Genomic DNA, 17,867 nt, shown 5'->3' with positions numbered 1-17,867 from the left:
CCATCATTGTTGTATGCAAGACAAGAATAACTTTCAACTTATAATCAAATGATCTTTAGATGTATCCCAGTACATGATTTGGCATGTTTATAATCGCTTCACTTTGGATGTGTTCAGTGAATGTTCAGTAATCATACACAAGTCTGTCTTTTTCCCCTTTACTAATGAGCATTGTTAAGATGTTGCTTCTCTCCAGTGATTTTGCACATGTAGTTACTAAATCAATTCTCTCAAGCATGTACACTTATTAATTCCCTCCAACTTCATCACGTTTCACCCTTCTTTACTCAGATCACCAAAATGCACTTGCTGAAATGAATATTAGAATACAATGAAGAGAGGGAATGTTTTTATTTTATTATATTTTTATTATAAATCTGGGTGCATAATGGCAGGCAGTATCTCTAGAGTGAGGGAAATCTTAACCAGGTCACAGGAGAGCAAAGTGAATATTATTTGGGAAAGGGAAGATCATAGGCCAGGTCAAACTGGATCATTCTTGCACACCACTTTAGTAGCTTTTTTAATACTGACAAAGGATTTAACAAGTTTCCCGTTCTCTCCTCTTCTTCCAACCCCAAGCAGAGGAATAATGTGCAGCTGGGGGGGGGGGGGGGGGGGGGGTGTCGAGGACAGAAAAGTTGGTCATAAAATTTTCAGCAATATTTCATTGCTTGTTGATGTTATAGCACTTAGAAGACCTAAGTACTTAAGTGGCATGTTCTCAGTTGAGTTTTTTTAACACTATTCCACAAACAAAAATATAGTCAAAATTTTCCAAACAATTATCTTTCTTTTCTAGTCTAGGCTTCACTTGGCTATTGTGTTTTACAAGATGGTGTAGAAGTGAAAGAACATGAAGCACAGGACTGAATAGGAAGGGAGTCATGTATGTATGTGCATATTTGGAGTGAAAAAATTATTTCCTCATTCACTGTGCCTATAACAGATAAACTGAAAGCAGAAAGTACTGTAAATTATAGTACACAGTTTTTTCAGATTCACTTTTTAAACATAGGAAATATAAAAACATAATTTAAATGATTAATTTTAGCATTTCTAAATTGTATCTACCAATCTATTAAAAATGCCCAGTCATCACAGGGTGATTCAAGAGGAGTGGAGAAAAGTTTTTTTTAAAACATGGAAATAAATTAAACTTCAAAACCAATGAATGCTGCTTGTCCCTGTGGCTGAATGGCCTTGAACTGGAACTAAGCCAATGTTAGGAGTTGCCATTGTGTACTTCTGCCCACCTGCAGGGAGACAAATAAGTGAAGAATCCTGTAGGCTGTAATTATGCATATATAATAATTCCTTAAATATTTTATTGAAGCTTACCAGAAAAGATTTGATTAATTTTGCAGTTGTAGTTTTAATTGTGCTTTGCAATATTAAAGTAAAACCCATCAAAATTGGATTTCTGTGCCCAATTACATGAACTCCAGCTGTTTGCAGTGTTTTAGTGTCTTATACAGAAGTATTCCTGGCTTATTGTGAGGTCATTTTTTAATACATCCACGTTTCACTTGTCCAGTGAGATAAAAAGTCGATAAAATAATCTGTCAGAAACAGGACTTCTGCCTTTATCTGATTTTTCGCTGCAGCTGCCTTACTGCTGTCTTCTCCCATGACAAAAGATGGTGAGAATGAGAGCAGAAATATCTCCATGCTGGGAATAATTATAAACAATTTTACAACACCAAGTTATAGTCCAGCAATTTTATTTTAAATTCACAAGCTTTCGGAGACTTCCTCCTTCCTCAGGTAAATGTTCAGGATCTCCTTGAAGCCTACGCATTTATACATATAGAACAATACATGGTGTTTACAGACTGCCCCTGCAACTGCCCGTTGCCAAGGCAATCACCGTGTTCAGACAGAGAGGTGTCACCTGCAGAACCCCCGAATACACATTCAACAAAAAAACAAACAGGGAAAAAAAACATTCCATGCTGGGAATAATTAAACATTCCATGCTGGGAATAATTAAAAATAGTTATTTCTCCTCTGATTTAGTTAAAGATGGGTTTGACCGCTTTTCCTTTGTACCTTTATTCCAGTGATGTGCATGAATTGCTGGGATGTGTATGTGTGTTATTTTCCAGTTTTCTTAATTTATTGTGTAAAATGAGACATCTGGATGTAAAAAGTGATATATAAAAAGAAAGAAAGATTTGCATTTATATAGCACCTTTCATGAACTCAGGACATCCCAAAACACTTTACAGCCAATGAAGTACTTTTGAAGTATAGTCACTGTTGTAATGTTGGCAACGCGGCAGCCAATTTGCACACAGCAAGGTCCCTCAATAGTAATGTGATAATGACCAGATAATCTGCTTCAGTGAATGCACTTGTTATTTTTTTAATTATGATGGCTCAATGGATAAATACATCACATGGTGTAGTGTTGATCTGTACAGACCAGGAAGTTCCCAGGTTCTATTGTGTTAGCTGATCTCAGCCAGGTTGGCAAAGGAAGTACTACAATTAGCATCAGTTCTTGGGATTAGGTAGGAAAAAAATCTAATTTAATAATCCCTGTTGGAAGTTTGTTTGCACAATGAGAAGTGTGCAAATAGGATCATGGTGGACCTGTGATGTCAACCACCGATGGTCAAACAACATGCTGCCTTTATGACCAAGCTTTTGGTCACGCTTCTTAATATCTCCTTCTTTGGCTCGGAGTCCATTTTTGTCCAATTACTCCTCTGCAAATGCTTTGGGATATTTTTCTTTATTAAAGGCGCAATATAAATGCAAGTTGTTGTTATTTCATGCTCGCACATGAGGTTTGGCCATTTCGGAGAGCTGCTGGCACTTGTAAAAGCTTCTGGAGAGGAAGAGAGAAACAGGAATTTAAAAATACTTCCTCAAAATTAAATGTCCTTTTTTCAAAAACATTACTTTGGAATAGCTTTGTGGGCAAAATAACTTGCAGTATTTTAATTTTTTTTCATCTGTCCAATAAATTATGGCAATGTCATTTATTAAATAATAGCCCTAATATTTCAGTGTGTCAACTGTAACATGGGAGCCAAAAGAATATAATAAGCTTCAGAAATCTCAGGGAGAGTTGGTGGGTGTCATAATGTCTCTTGATCAGTGTAGAGCAAAATATAACCTCGATGGTAAGACTCAAGAATACTGATTACCTATCAATCTTGTTTACACTGATTGTCAGGAACAATACATTATACAGACAAATTTATCACCACTACATTGTTATTAATATTGAATATTGAGGAAGCACAAATTGGATGATAGTGCTTGTGCAGTCACCAGTCAAGTGGATCCTGCTTTCAAACTATTTTCCTTAGCAAGCTCACCAGATTTCAAGTGCACCAGGGAAGGAGAATTGTAAGTATTTTGGAGAAAATACTATAAACTGGCTTACTCAATACAGTGATTAATGCAATTCAGGCACATGTTATTGCAAAATGAAAGTAGAATCTGTTAGCCCGGTTGATACTGGATAAAATATTGTCATTACAGGGTTGGAAATCCAAAATCCTGTCAAGTGTGCAATAGTGGATGATTTATTGCTTGACATGGCTCATTTTTGAGCAACAGGATCTTGTGAAAACTTAAAATAAGATTTGGGACAAAATGGTATCTTGCTGCAGATCATTTTAACCAAATTTGAATATCGTGCACATGATTAACATTGCCTGAAACAACAAAAGTCCCCCGTGAATGATTGTTGATGTGTCGGCATTATCGGATTAATAAGTAGGATAAAAGTGTTAATTGGTAGGAATGCAATGCAGAGGACCAAGTCTGGGGCTTCCAACAGTTCAGTAGGTTAATATGGTATTGTTCTCTAAGTATATTAAAATGCTTGTGTATTGCTGAATCTCTAATCAATGATTATATATTTTTAAAAGTATCTGTAACCCCTCTTTGTATTCTCCTAGAACTACAGTTCTGAGTATGGCAGATTCTTGATCTTGCCTTACATGTAAGGTTATTGTAGTTGACGTGTTGCTAAAGTGGTACTGAGGATGATATTATCGTTTAATTTCAATTTGTATCTAAGCTAACAAAGAATTGTGTAAGAGCAGGTTCTTGAATTAAAGATGGACTACACTATGTATATTCTGACAAAGTTTTGTGCTCAAAGGTGTTAGTGCTGAGGAATGGAATGCATTCCTAATTCAGGCAACCAGTCATAGGTCTGCTGCAGACAAAAGTTCCTTCTATTGTTCTCTAACAATGTGTCTTAGGCCCATCCTCAGAAGAGTACCCTTGTTGCACCTGTTTTACATTTCTTATACTAGCCAATGTTGTGCTATAGAAAGAAAGAACTTGCATTTATATAACGCCTTTCGTGACCACCGAACATCCCAGCCAGTGCAGTATTTTTGAAGCGTAGTCACTGTTGTAATGTAGGGAAATATAGTAGTCAATTTGAGCACAATAATGTCCCTCAAAGTGCAATGAGATAAATTACCAATTATACTGTTTTAGTAGTGTTGGTTGAGGGATAAATATTGGCCAAGACACTGGGAGAACTCCCTTGCTCTTCTTTGAATTGTGCCTTGGGATCTGTGGGGACAGATGGGGCCTCAGTTTAACATCTCATCCAAAAGATGGCACATCCGATGGTACAGCACTGCCTCAGTACTGCACTGACGTGTCAGCCTAGATTATGTGGTCAAATCTCTGGAGTGGGACTTGAACCCATGACCGTCTGACTCAGAGCCAAGGCTGACACCCAAATTTGGGTGATCTTAAAGAATGGATTTAATGAAGATGAGAAAACCTAATAACCTTTTACATTTATTGTAATGCTATCGAAAACCAAAATCCTAATCCTTGCAGCTGCTATCTGCATGGCTTTATTGAAGTAGCTGAAATAGAATCTTAGTGACCTTATGAAGATATTTAACATGATAATCGATGTTTCAAAGTTAGCTATAATATGAATCATGGAAACTACTTTTTAAGCAGAAAAATTTAACGGATTAATATCATTTTAAAATAGTCCCAAGGCTCTTTGATATGAAAGTCTTCAATAGAATGACATAACTATCATATAAATATGTTTTATTTTCAGTGAAGTCTATAATTATTAACTATGACAAAACTGCTGTCTATTTGTTGTTATATGTACTGTACAGTCATTATGTCTGTAACTGAGATAGATGACAACTGCAATGCAACCTCCATGGATTACTTTTGGTTAATTGTTGGGTGTACAGGTAATGTCAACTATGAACTGGAGAGAACTATGAATTTGGAAACAGTCAAAATTAAATTATTTTCTGTGCCATCATTACTTACAACTGCACTTTAGAAATACCAAATGCCAAGCCATTGGCCAAAGTATTCGCCACAATACTTCTGCAGCCATCGATCTGCTTAACCACTCCCTCGTGTCCATCTTTGATGCCCTTGTCCCTGTCAAAACTGTTACTCTCTCCCCATTCTTGTTGATTCCCACCTGGTATGGCCCCCATCTTCACTCCTTCAAGTCCAAGGGGTGCAGACTTGAGCATATCTGGTGTACAAATGGTCTAGCCATCCATGACCTGATGGGCTGCTTGTTGAATGGACCTATTTTTATAAAAATCAAATATATGTAAAATCCACATATGCGCACAATTTTCCATTAATTTAAATGGCCACGTAATTGGGCATTTTTTTTCCTTTTCTCATCTGAAGTGATTGACTCTTTACTGGGGTACAGTTCTAAGGCCACCAGGCACAGGGTGCTGGTAGCAATCATGAGTACTGAACAATTTTTACTCCCTAAGCCAGGGACACTGAGGTCAATTGTAGCTTGCCAGTTGTCTTGTGTCTACTTCCGCCCTGACTGACATCACATAACTCTGTATGACTCAGCTACTTACTGGATAAATTCACTAAGCTATTGGAACAGATTGGATGCAAATGACCTTACAGTAGAAATTAGTGCAAGTTGTTATTTAAAATCCTTTCATTATAGAGAAATCGTAATTTCATTACAGTATGCAACTCTTCTCTCAGTTTTATAAGGTGTTTCCCAATTGTTAGTTTTTGATAGGGACTAAAATTTGTCACCTACCCACTTCCGTGCTAATGATCTTTACTTCGGATGCATGACCGTATCTAGTGGTATTCCACAACAGACTGACTTGTTCAAAAGCCAGGCATGGGTAAGAGTCTGATAGTAAAGTTCTTGAATTAAAAGGATTACATATCGTGAAGGCTTATGTGTGGGTTGCTCACATTGCGCTTCCACTCAAGTGACTTTTACATTTTAATAACATTTTATGGGGGAGAACAATTTCTCAGTTAGTTACTCTTGAACCACTGGGAAGATCTAATTGTGGTTAATACGATGCTGTTGTGAGTTCGTGAACTGGCTCCTGTTTTATTGAGTCGCAGATAATAATCAACCTGTAGAAACTCTGTAATCAGCTATTATCACTCAAAATGTAATGATTACATCACAGTTGTGATGTGTGTCTGTTCAATGCATCTATGTTTTCTGGTTTTGTTAACTGTAATAAAATTTCATTTGTCAATGCATGTGTCATGACCGTCGAGCAGTTGGTTAATTTGTTTTTTCCTCATCGATTGTGTTCAAGTCTCTGATTCATTTTTTTCTTTCTGATTGGTTATTTTTGTTGTTTGCCAACCATATGCAAAACACTTCTCTCCAATTTAGATTTTCTTACCAATCTCATTGCTTCAAAAATAAATCTCTTCAATCACGTTGCAACAAAAAAAATCTCCGAGATAGAGCCACCATAACCCTCCACACCTAGATTCAGACTGACCAGAAAACTTTTGATATTGTTGCTTTAAATGTTCTGAATTCTGAGGTGAGTGGATTATCATGTGCTCTTAAGAAACAAAGGGCACAAATATGTTACAAATCTGCAACTCCATTTCTAGAATGCCTGGCTCTCAAAGCCTTAGGCTTGATTTGAAGGTGTCTGCCCCCTCCTGGACCAGCTCCTGCTACCTCCTTCATACACCTGCCCGATTTTCTTTAGCTCTACTCCCTCCTTCAGAGGTTTCTCCAAGTGTTTTCCCCCCTTCCTCTCTCCAGGTCCAGCTCTGTTCACTCTGTGCTTCGGCCCTAGAGGTTCAAGGTAATGTGCTCTGCTTCAAAGATAAAGTTACTTTCAGGTACCAGTGTCTGGCATTATCGATGACTCTTGGTTTTCAAGATGGAAAATTCAGCTGGGCTTGAAAGGTTCTCAGTCCTTATTAATAAATTCTAGATAGGTGACGTTTTAATCTTATCAATAAAGTTCACTTTCATTTGTGTCCAAAAAAACAAAATGACAGCTATCAGGCACTCCCACCGCTGACCCTTTGGACTTTGCTGGCGGATTGACAATACAAGAATATAAACTCATATGATAATGCTGCACTCAAGAATTTTACAGACTAATATATATATAAGAGAGACTAGACAGTGGATGGACACGTAAAAGCTTTACATAGTGTGAAATGAATAGCAAAGCGCAGTTCAGTTAGAATTGCTATTTCCTTCAATTTTTCAAAACAAGAGCTTTGTTTTATCTTGTCACTCAAGCCATCCATGGTTTTGTAGCTAGTGGTCTACACTGCAGTTGCTGTGCTGAATGAGGACAAGCTGAATTTTTACTGAAGCTGATGTTGCATCTAGATGCATCCCCCAGAGTAATGATGTAATATACCTGCTCTTTATTTAGTTGAACAAAACTTCTTGAATTCTACTTATGTATTCTCCATTTATAACATTTCAAATGAAACTGCAGTATTAGTTTTAAAGATTGCTGTCATGATGCTTGAGAGTATTGAACCAACAACATACAGTATAAAGTATCTTCATTAGTTTCTTCAACATTTATTCTTGACATACGAAAAGCAAATTATTCTGACCAGAATTTTCTTTATTGTATACAGTCACAGCAGTCTGCAAGATTTTATTTTATATAGTCTTTTTTTCAAATAAATATATAAACTTGACTCATTTTTTGAAAAAAATTCCAGTTTAACTCCTCCCCTATTCCACACACATACACACTTTGACCAGGCTTGTTTGGTTTCTCATTAATCCAAGTTAAAACACCACAATCTCACACCAGCAGTATGGTGTTTGTTTGATACAATGTCATCTAGTTTAGGGTTTAAAAAGCACCGGTCTGCAGGCCAAGTAGAAACTAAAAATGTACTTCTGCACATTGGAGGTTATTTGTAAAATGTCTACACAGCAAGCTTCCTGTGTGGGGCCACAACGAATTGTGCATTATATTCATTGGTACTGAAGACCAGTCATTTTTCAGTTGTCACCAGTCTTTTGTTAAACATACTGATGTTGTCAAGGGGACCAGTATTAATTTTGAGCCTTGTTCAGTATTCCCATTTTTGATTGCCTTGGGGAGTGAATTAGTCATCAAACACCAGCCTGAGTTAATTCAGAACAATGCCTTAAAGGCAGTGGAGGAACAATAATGGACCATGGTTTAGGATGTTTTTATTTTATTCAAGTTTACATTGCTTTATAATGGATCAAAAATAGTGATAATTCTGATAGCACACTGGGAAAAATACTATTTCATATCTTGTTCTGTTATGTGATACTGTCCAACAGTGAGCAAAATTGAACTGCAGAACATGAAACATAGGAATTGCTAGATGTAAAAAGACCACGGTCCAATTAGTTCACCTTCTACCATCCTGGTAGTCGCATGATACAATGATAATGGAGTTGTTGACTAATAGCAATCAATCTCTATCAATTAGTCTACAACAGATCCAAAAATGACACTAGGAAAACCACAGTGGTGAAGAGCTTTGGGAACCATAAGTCTAAAGTCACCTTTTTCTTCCCAAGCATGCTACACTTATCACATGTCATATCTCAAATTACATACACTGTATCCCAAAATTTTGTTTTCTGAAATAAATCTGTCTAGTTTGTTTTTGAATGAATCAATACACTAGCTGCTTTCACCATCTCCCCAGGGAGTCTAGTTCTATGTTCTGGTCAAGGTAAATAGCTTGACATGGTCTACATGAAGCTGGAGAAAAATATAAACAAATGGTTGTACCCATCTACAACATTTTATATACATCATAGTTTAAATGTATCTGTAGCACAAAATAATCTGAGCTAATCAAAAACACTTTATCATTATCCGTTTACTGTCTCTCACCACATCTCACAAACTTATATCACGTTCTCCAACTCAGTGTAACACCGCAGGACATTCATGGTATGTTAAAAAGCAAAGTGGTGCACATCAAAAGGGACAATAAGCTTTGCGAATGGCTCAACCTATTTATCCAGTGAATAGCTGAGCTAGCCAGACCAGTAAAGTTCCACGTTTGATTCCGGCCTGCACTGAATTAACTGATCACAACATAGAAACAGATGAGGAAGGCCATTCGGTCCATCTTAGTTCAACTGTTCATATATCCCCACACCACAGCATCCAATTGTTTCTCAAATGCTTTCACAGTTTACACCTCCGCTACCCTACCTGGAAGTCTATTCAATGGATTGATTACTCTTTATGTGAAGAGGAATTCCTGACAGTTCTAGATTTGACTTTTATTTAAGGCTGCCAACCCTCCCAAAATTGGCAATTGGTCTCCCGGGCATTGTTACTGGCAACCCGGGAGAAAAGTTCCTTGCATGCGCGGTTTGTGCATGCACACCATCCTGGCGGTCTTCACTTTCAACCAATCGGTGATTCATTCCCTGGCCCCCGCTGGTCATCCCGCTGCCAGAACTGAAGTTAGTGGTGGTGGAGGAGCTGTTGCAGAGAGTAGGAGAAATTGGAATTTTGAAGAGAATCAAGAGAGAATTGCAAAGACCTGAGCCAGGAGTGCCTCGAAGGTAGGGGAAAATATCTTTGTGCACTGAATGTAGCTAGTCCAAAGGGTAAATACCTACCTGTCCTCTGCCTTTTGCAATTTCACTCCAATTCTCTATAACTCGGGGAGGAATATCGAGTTTTTTTCAATACGTTTTAAAGGATATATGGATATAAGGTGGGTTCATCTTTCTTTGTCATTGTAATAATTTATAGTTGCCAACCCTCCCGGATTGCCTGGGAGTCTCCCGGGGTATGCAATTGATCTCCCAGGCGCTGCTGCTGGTGACACAGGAGAAAAGTACTTTTATACGCACTGTTTGCGCCTGCACGTCTCTGTGGTCCGGACTCTCAATTACCACCCCACACCATCCTGGCTGTCTCCCTGGTGCTTGAGACACTGTCCATCCTCTGTTTCAGCCAATCAGCCATTCATTCCATGCTGGAATTTCCTTGTGGCTGGTCGCCCCGATGCTGGAAATGCCAACTTAAGTACTGGTTTAAGAAGAAAGACATTGTCAGCAAAGACACTCGACTAGGGGATCCAACCTACATAAGGCAAGTGCAATAACATTTGCAAACTGCAGCATCGGAGTGTCACGTGAACGAGTATCATGTGATTGGATGACACATGATCAAACCTCTAGAAATACATCTAACCAGAGTTGGCAATCCTGTTTTTATTAGTTTGAATTTGTGTTTGCTTGTCCTACTTGCACAGTTTAATTTGAAGTAGTTTTCTGGATCTGCCTTTTCTACATAGTTTACTATGTTATATAGCCCTAAAAGATCAGTCTGCAGATGCCACACTTCATGGCTGAAAGGCCCAAATTTCTTCAGACCTTCCTCAAAATTCAGTCTTCTGACGCCAGGGAACAGTCTCGTAGCTCATTCTCCGAACCACCCAAAGGTCTCCCGTGTGATTTGGTGACCAGAACTGGACACTGTATTTAAAGTATGGTCTGATTAGAGAACTGTACAGTTTAAGCATGATTTCCTCCATTTTGGCTATACAGTTCAGTTTTCTATTTGCTTTCTTTATTGCTTCTCTGCAATGTTGCATCTTAAGTCTACTAAAAACCATAGATCTCTTTCAACATTTTAGCTATTTCAGTACCATTCATAAAGTACCTATTTTAACTTTTTCTTTACCTATTTGCGGTACTTCACACTTGTCTGCTTTAAATTTCGTCTGCCGTTATTCTTCCAACTTACATATTTTGTGTCTCATTTTGAGTTCTCGATATGCCCCCTCAGATTCAACTGCCCCTTATAGTTGATTTCATCTGAGAATTTGACCAGTTTGTATTGAGCTTCTAAAACCGAGTCACTAATGTAAATTAGAAACAACAGGGCTCCCAACATTGATCACAACCCCCTCCCCCCCCCCCCCTCCACCCACTCCACTTCATCATCATAATAAAGTACAGGCTACTCCTGATGATTCCAAGTCAATTTTATACTAAACATTTACATATGTGCTTCCCTGATTTCCTTGAAGTTAAACTTTAGAATTCTATGTACCTGGCTCTTGGTTCTCTATACTTCTGAATCCCAGATCATGGTGAACTCGGTCAGGGCAGCATTAAGGCACTACAGTTGGCCTCAGTAGTTCTGATTACAAGGGGAAAATTGGCTATCATCTGCTTTATAGAAACTCCTGCTAGAAGTATGTACGTGGGTATCAATTAAGGACAGAACTGCATTTTGCTGTGATGATCCCTGCAATTGAATAGCCTGCAATTGCAATTGCAATTGACATGCTATCAAGGCTGAAGCATAAATAATAGCCAGTTCAGCAAAGTACTGGAGGGCAACTATCAGCCATGGGACAATACTCCAGCAAGGAGTCAATATCTCGTGGCGGGGAAAAAAATAATAAATGCAACAATAGCTGGCTTGGATAGTGTTTACGGTTGATGTTCATATTCTATAATATCACTCAGAATCCCTCAATGATGTACCACCTCGCAATGCGCTCTAATCAAAAAATGATGTCAGCCATGGCTCAGTTGGCAGCACTCTCACCTCGGAGTCAGAAGGTTGTGGGTTCAAATTCCACTCCAGAGACTTGAGCACAAAATCTAGGCTGACACACCAGTGCAGTACTGTGGGAGAGCTGCACTGTCGGAGGTGCCGTCTTTCGGATGAGACATTCAACTGAAGCCCCATCTACCCTCTCGGATGGACGTAAAAGATCCCATGGCACTATTTCAAAGAAGTTCCAAGAGTTCTCCCCGGTGTCCTGGCCAATGTTTATCCCTCAATAAATGTCACTAAAACAGATTATCTGGTCATTATCACATTGCTGTTTGTGGGACCTTGCTGTGTGCAAATTGGCTGCAATGTTTCCTACATTACAACAGTAACTACACTTCAAAAGTACTTAATTGGCAGAAAAGCACTTTGGGACATCCTGAGGTTGTGAAAGGCATTATATAAATGCAACTCTCTTTTGTTTTATATCTAGTATTCCTCCTTAATGGTGAGTGTTAGGAGACTATTTGATTGAGAAAGGCATCAGAGCCAAGCTCTATCCTATCCTAACCTGATGTCCATACATGCACCCTTCCAGCAGGGGTCACTGAATAGCAGTCAGGAATAGAATGCCTGGCTGATTCATTGGAACCCAGGAATCAAACCTTTCACCGTCACCTTTTAAAGCCTTTCCAGAACCCATATTTTTAACCAAGCTTTTGGCCACTTCTATAACCCTCCCACAAAAGCTTGGTGTTTGCTTTTAATCTCCTCTATATCAAGTACCTTAAGGTGTTTTTTCTACATTAAAGGAGCTGTATAAATGAAAATTGTTGTTGATGTTCTATTGAATTTATTATTTTGTATTTTTGAGAAGTAGTTTTCTGAAAATGTACTCTAAAGAACTGTGACTCTCTGCCCTGTTGTTTCAGAAACATGTTCTGGAACCTACTCTACTGCAGTTATTGACCTCAATGACTAATCGTTTTTGCATTTTGTACAGCTGAGTCCCTGTAAGTTTGGGATGCAATAAGCTTATGTTGTATAAAGCCCAGAGAAAACTCACATCAGCACTATGTTTCTGTCCTCGTGCCAATGAATACTATAACCATAGGCTCAACTGGATGAATGGGATCAGACTTTGCGTTTATGTTTTTTTTTAAAGACTTGCATTAGTATCAATAGGTTTTCTGCATCTCTAAATCCCATGATACAGTATGGTGTTTACTAAAGTGAGATGTACAAGGTTTATTCCACTGTATTTTAATGAAGACATATTTTCTTTATGTAAGGATGAGTTAGAAATGAGAAATTAAAAGCTACCTCTCTTGTGGCATTGTAGAACCTGAACATTGTGGCATCTGAACATGTGTTACTCCATAGGGATGCCAATCTCAGCCATACCGTTGTGGGAAACTTTGTGCAAATGCCTGCGCTTCACTCGATGTAGGGAGGGAGAATTATTATGAAAGCCATTGGAAAGACTCTCAACCTATTAGCAGCCTTTGTCCAGGCTGAAGGGGGAAGACCTAAGAAGTGACAGGCAAAAATGAAAGAAAAGTTAATTCAAGGTACAAGCACAAACCTGCAGACAAATCCAGGAGCACCCATAACCCAATCCTCTGGTTGCTTAAGTAGAGGTTATGCTGCATGAAATGGTTGCAAGGAGGGTGGCCCTCTGTGCCACTTCAGGGCACCCTCAGAGGTCAGGACTGGTGCATGGCAAACAAGTGGAGTCAAGTTTCAGGCCACAGTTGATCATTGCTGTCCCTGCATGTGCCAGTCTTGTGTTGCATAGTAACTGGAGATGTCCTTGCAACAGATAGCACAGCTGTTCATTAGGCTCTTGAATCACACCTGTAAAGACAATTATTGCCTGGTGGCATCTTGATAGCTAAGGCCAATTAGGATACATTTCCTGTTAATCGTTCTGTCATGCAGTGCCACCGAAAACATAACAAACTGATGTTTTCACAGGAAACATCCAACATTATAATTTAGGCAGGCATTCACCTATCTTAGTGGTGCTGTCAGGTCTACTGTAATGGGAATTGGAGCTTCCACGTGCATTAATTGTCTGGCAAATCAAGGTCTGGCCACCTTCTGCAGATATGGGTATGAGAATCCTAACGAGTGGGGCACTGAGTACCTGTTGTGCAGCTGACCTACCTGTTTCCCTTTCCCCCACCCCCTTACAAACAAAGGAACCTAAAGTGCTAGCAGTGAGAAAACAAAAAAAAAATGAAGTAAATAGGCTGAAATACATTTGCCTTAACATCAGTGTCCTTTCCATGACTGAGCCACGGCTAATAAAGGTACATAGACATTTCCAGTGTACCTTTGTTCAGTGGTAGCACTCTCATCTCTGAGTCAAAAGATTGTGGGTTTAAGTTCCACTCCAGACACTCGAGCACAAAAATCTAGGCTGACACTTCAGTGCCGTGCTGAGGGAACACTGCACTGTCAGAGACGCTATACAAATGCAAGTTATTTTATTCTTACTATAATTTTATATAATTAAGTAGTTTATGAATATAAAGATCTTATTTTAAGTTGGAGATATTTGCATTGGAAATAAGGAGGAACACTTTTTGAGTTATATGATTTATTGGATGTAGAACCTTGTTGGATGTACTGCAGAAGATAATCTCACTGTACATACATGAAAAATTGACTTTCATATTGCACTGTATTTGATTCTGATTTAATTAAGGAAGAGTAATATTTGAATGTTTTTGGCATGGTGATCCTCCTTGTTAAGTGTGCGCAATCTCCAAATACAATGTTCAATACTATGCAGTAAAGGGCTTATTGAGAAGTTATTTGTCTATTCATTAATGATAATCATCAAGCTGACAAATTAAGTGCTTCATTAGGGTTGTGAATCTTTGGAATTCTCTACCCCAGAGGGCTGTGGATGCTGAGTCGTTGAGTATATTCAGGACTGAGAGATAGATTTTTGGGGTCTAGAGTAATCAAGGGTTATGGGGTTCGGGTGGGAAAGTGGAGTTGAGGTCAAAGATCAGCCATGATCTGATTGAATGGTAGAGCAGGCTGGAGGGGCCGTATGGCCTACTCCTGCACCTATTTCTTATGTTCTTAGATTTTCTCTAACTTAAGGTTAATTCTTCCTCGTATCAGGAATGGTATTTGAAAATGAGTACAGTACAAACTGCTTGTTAACAATGAGTCCACTCTCTTTCAGATTCTGTGGGGAATGTTTGCAACCCTGCCTCCAAGTGGTGTCACCTCTGTGCCCACTTTGCCGCATGCCCTTTGACCCAAAAAAGGTGGAAAAGGCTTCTAATGTGGAGAAACAGCTTTCTTCATATAAGGCTCCCTGTCGAGGATGCAATAAAAAGGTGTGCTAAAACAAACCACTTAATGCAATACTTTTTTTGGAGTTAAGTTTCTTTTTAAAATCTGATTTATAAAATGAATGATTTATTCATATTTGTTCAATATAGGTTACAATCCCAAAACAGTTTATTATCCTGTGCTGTAGTATAGTGACCCTCCAATCTATTTGTGGGATTGGAACCATTCATTACTTCTGCCTTCTTTAGCAGCACATTGAGATGACAACATTATTTATTTTGATAGAGTAAATGTTGGGGACAGGCAGTGTGATCATTTTCTTGCTCTGTAGCTTTGTACAGTTAGTGTAACAAATGCTGCCTGCACTAGTCTGATGTTGCATAATATTGCATGACTTTGTGATGATATCTTTTTGCTTTGGCTTTTGTAATGCTAACATTTTACAGTTGAGAGATTTTAATGTTGTTGGGATTTTATCCATCATTAAATGCCTAGTTCAATCGGTATTTTTTTAATTGCGATTTCTAGCTTCTTACAAGCCATTAAATCCTGTAGCTCAGAAACATTAGGTGAAATTTTGCAGGGTCCCCACTACCAGTGGACCTGTTACTCTGCAGGCAGGGGTCAGAAAATCGAGCCCCCAAAATGCAGGGTGGACGGAGAAAGAAGTGGGGTTGGAAAGGGGTAGGGGAATGTGGGTGGTGAGGGATAGAAGGAAGTGGTCAGAGATGGCCTTGTCTGTGATCGAGACCATGGGAGTACAGAGACCACGTGAGATGGCAAGGTCAAGGGGGTGGCCATGAATATGGTAGGAGAGTTTATATAGAGAGAATGGTTTAGGGAGGACAGGAGGGCAGTAACATTTGAGGATAAGGTGAGTTGAAATGGAGATTGAAATCACCAAGGATGAGGAGTCACTAAGTGCAGAGGTTATGGGAGGATATCTCTGGAGAAACTTTGGATGGGACTTGCGGGGGTTGGCGGTAGAGAACGAGGATTTTAAAGGAGAGGTTTTAGGGTGGAACAAGGTGAGATGCTCGAAGGAGGAGAATATACCAGAAGAGTAGTGAGAGAGACCAAGGTGTGACTTGGTGATAAGGGCCACACCACCACCACAGCAATTTGGACGGTGCAGGTGGTGCCACATCAGAAGATTCTTGCCTTCACTGCCTCCAGTTCATAAATCAGGCTGCCATAGCTTTGTGCCAACTGCTGAACCATGATCTGTGCATAACATCTGGATCAGGGATGGCTCTTCCTGTAGAAGTAGAAGTTACCACAGCATGCAGCTTTCACGCTACTGCATCTTTCTATGCTACCCACTAGATATCTGCCCCATCGGGCAATTTGTAGTGCACATATGTATCAGGGAAGCGACAGCTGTGATTGCAAGGGCAACACACTCATCACTTTTCCTGTGGAAAGGAGACCTCAATCTGATCAGGATGCAGAGCTTTCATCAGAAGGCGAGTCAACTAATCAACCAAAAATTCAAAACCAAAGTTTTTTGTCTGCGTTTCCTAGTAACTTAAATTCCTATGTTGAAAAAATGCTTTTTGAATAATAGTGATTAAATTTACTGACAAAAGTTGCCTTTTTGTGTTTCAGTAGCTCCATTAATGATTTTACATTAGCCTAAGCTTGATGTTTATATTTTGATCTAGAACTATCATTTTGTTAACTTCAGGGAGATGCCGCAGTCTGAGTGTTTGTGGGATGTTCAAGTTCCTACTATACATCACTGGGACTTTCTCACTGCAAGTGAATAACTGTTTGTCCGATCAGAATTTCTTGCAGATGATTCCAAAACATACTGCAGAACAAATTCCCATATTTATTTCTTCAGATGATTGTTACATTTTAATTAGCCACTGCTGAATTAAACTGCTTAAATGTTACCTCCAAGAAAGCCAGACACCACACAACTGTCCTTTCTATACTTATACTTGGAAAGCCCGTGGGAAATGCCAGGATGATCCACTAGTAATAATTATAAAAACAGTATGTCCAGGACATGATTTCGTCACACTTTCCTGTAACACATCGGCATCACACTTATTTGCAAATTTCTTATCTACATCTATCTTCCTTATCTGTCTATAATATATTGAAAATCTTGAGTCTTTGTGCACTTCCTTTCAACTTTTCCGTTACAAATACGGTCATAGAAATTTATAATGGAAACTGCTAATGTAAGCTTGTCACAGTATAATTGCAACTCCCCTCCCCTTCCCCGCCCCCCGACAGGGTCAGTTCCAAATTCTTGTCGAATTCATTTGCCTTTTCCGATAAGATGTGGTCGGATGGCTCAAGAAGGTTAGCTGCTCGGGTCTGCTCAGCAAAGCTAATTTGATGTCGGGACAAGCCGAGGTGTGCATCCTCTTCCTTTATCTCCAGAAGTTCTGCTGGTAATCAACAGTGATATTCCCTGTTTTTCAGGTAGAATCATAGAAAGGTTACAGCATGGAAGGAGCCATTCGGCCTATTGAGTCCATGCCAGCTCTATGCAAGAGCAATCTAGCTAGTCCCACTCCCCTGCCCTATCCCTATAGCCCTGCAAATTTTTCCTTTCAATTAGGTGGAGAAAATGATGGGAGAGATGTTCGTTTCTGTACAATTACTTTTATTTCGCCAGGATGCATCTCCACATATTTGATCTTGTATTTTTCCTCAGTGGTAAGGGTCTTGTCCTTCTGCCCATTCATTTTCTCAAACTGTTCTTTAAGTGCTTGTGATGATGCACTGGGGTGGGGATGAATGCCACAT

The 17,867-nt window shown here is 39.1% G+C and overlaps 1 protein-coding gene across 2 annotated transcripts in view; it reads left to right on the top strand.

Moving 5' to 3' along the window:
- Positions 1 to 17,867, top strand: part of LOC137333344 (E3 ubiquitin-protein ligase RNF166) — a 34,788-nt gene that overhangs the window by 2,295 nt on the left and 14,626 nt on the right. For both annotated transcript variants that reach the window (XM_067997498.1, XM_067997497.1), the window contains exon 2: positions 14,989 to 15,145. In XM_067997498.1, the coding sequence (XP_067853599.1) occupies positions 14,989 to 15,145 (157 nt within the window). The remainder of the gene's footprint in view (positions 1 to 14,988; positions 15,146 to 17,867) is intronic.

This window comes from Heptranchias perlo, chromosome 16 (genome assembly GCF_035084215.1).
Source record: "Heptranchias perlo isolate sHepPer1 chromosome 16, sHepPer1.hap1, whole genome shotgun sequence".
NCBI lineage: Eukaryota > Metazoa > Chordata > Chondrichthyes > Hexanchiformes > Hexanchidae > Heptranchias > Heptranchias perlo.
Note: the sequence above shows the minus strand (reverse complement) of the source record. Positions and strands in the feature narration are given on the sequence as shown.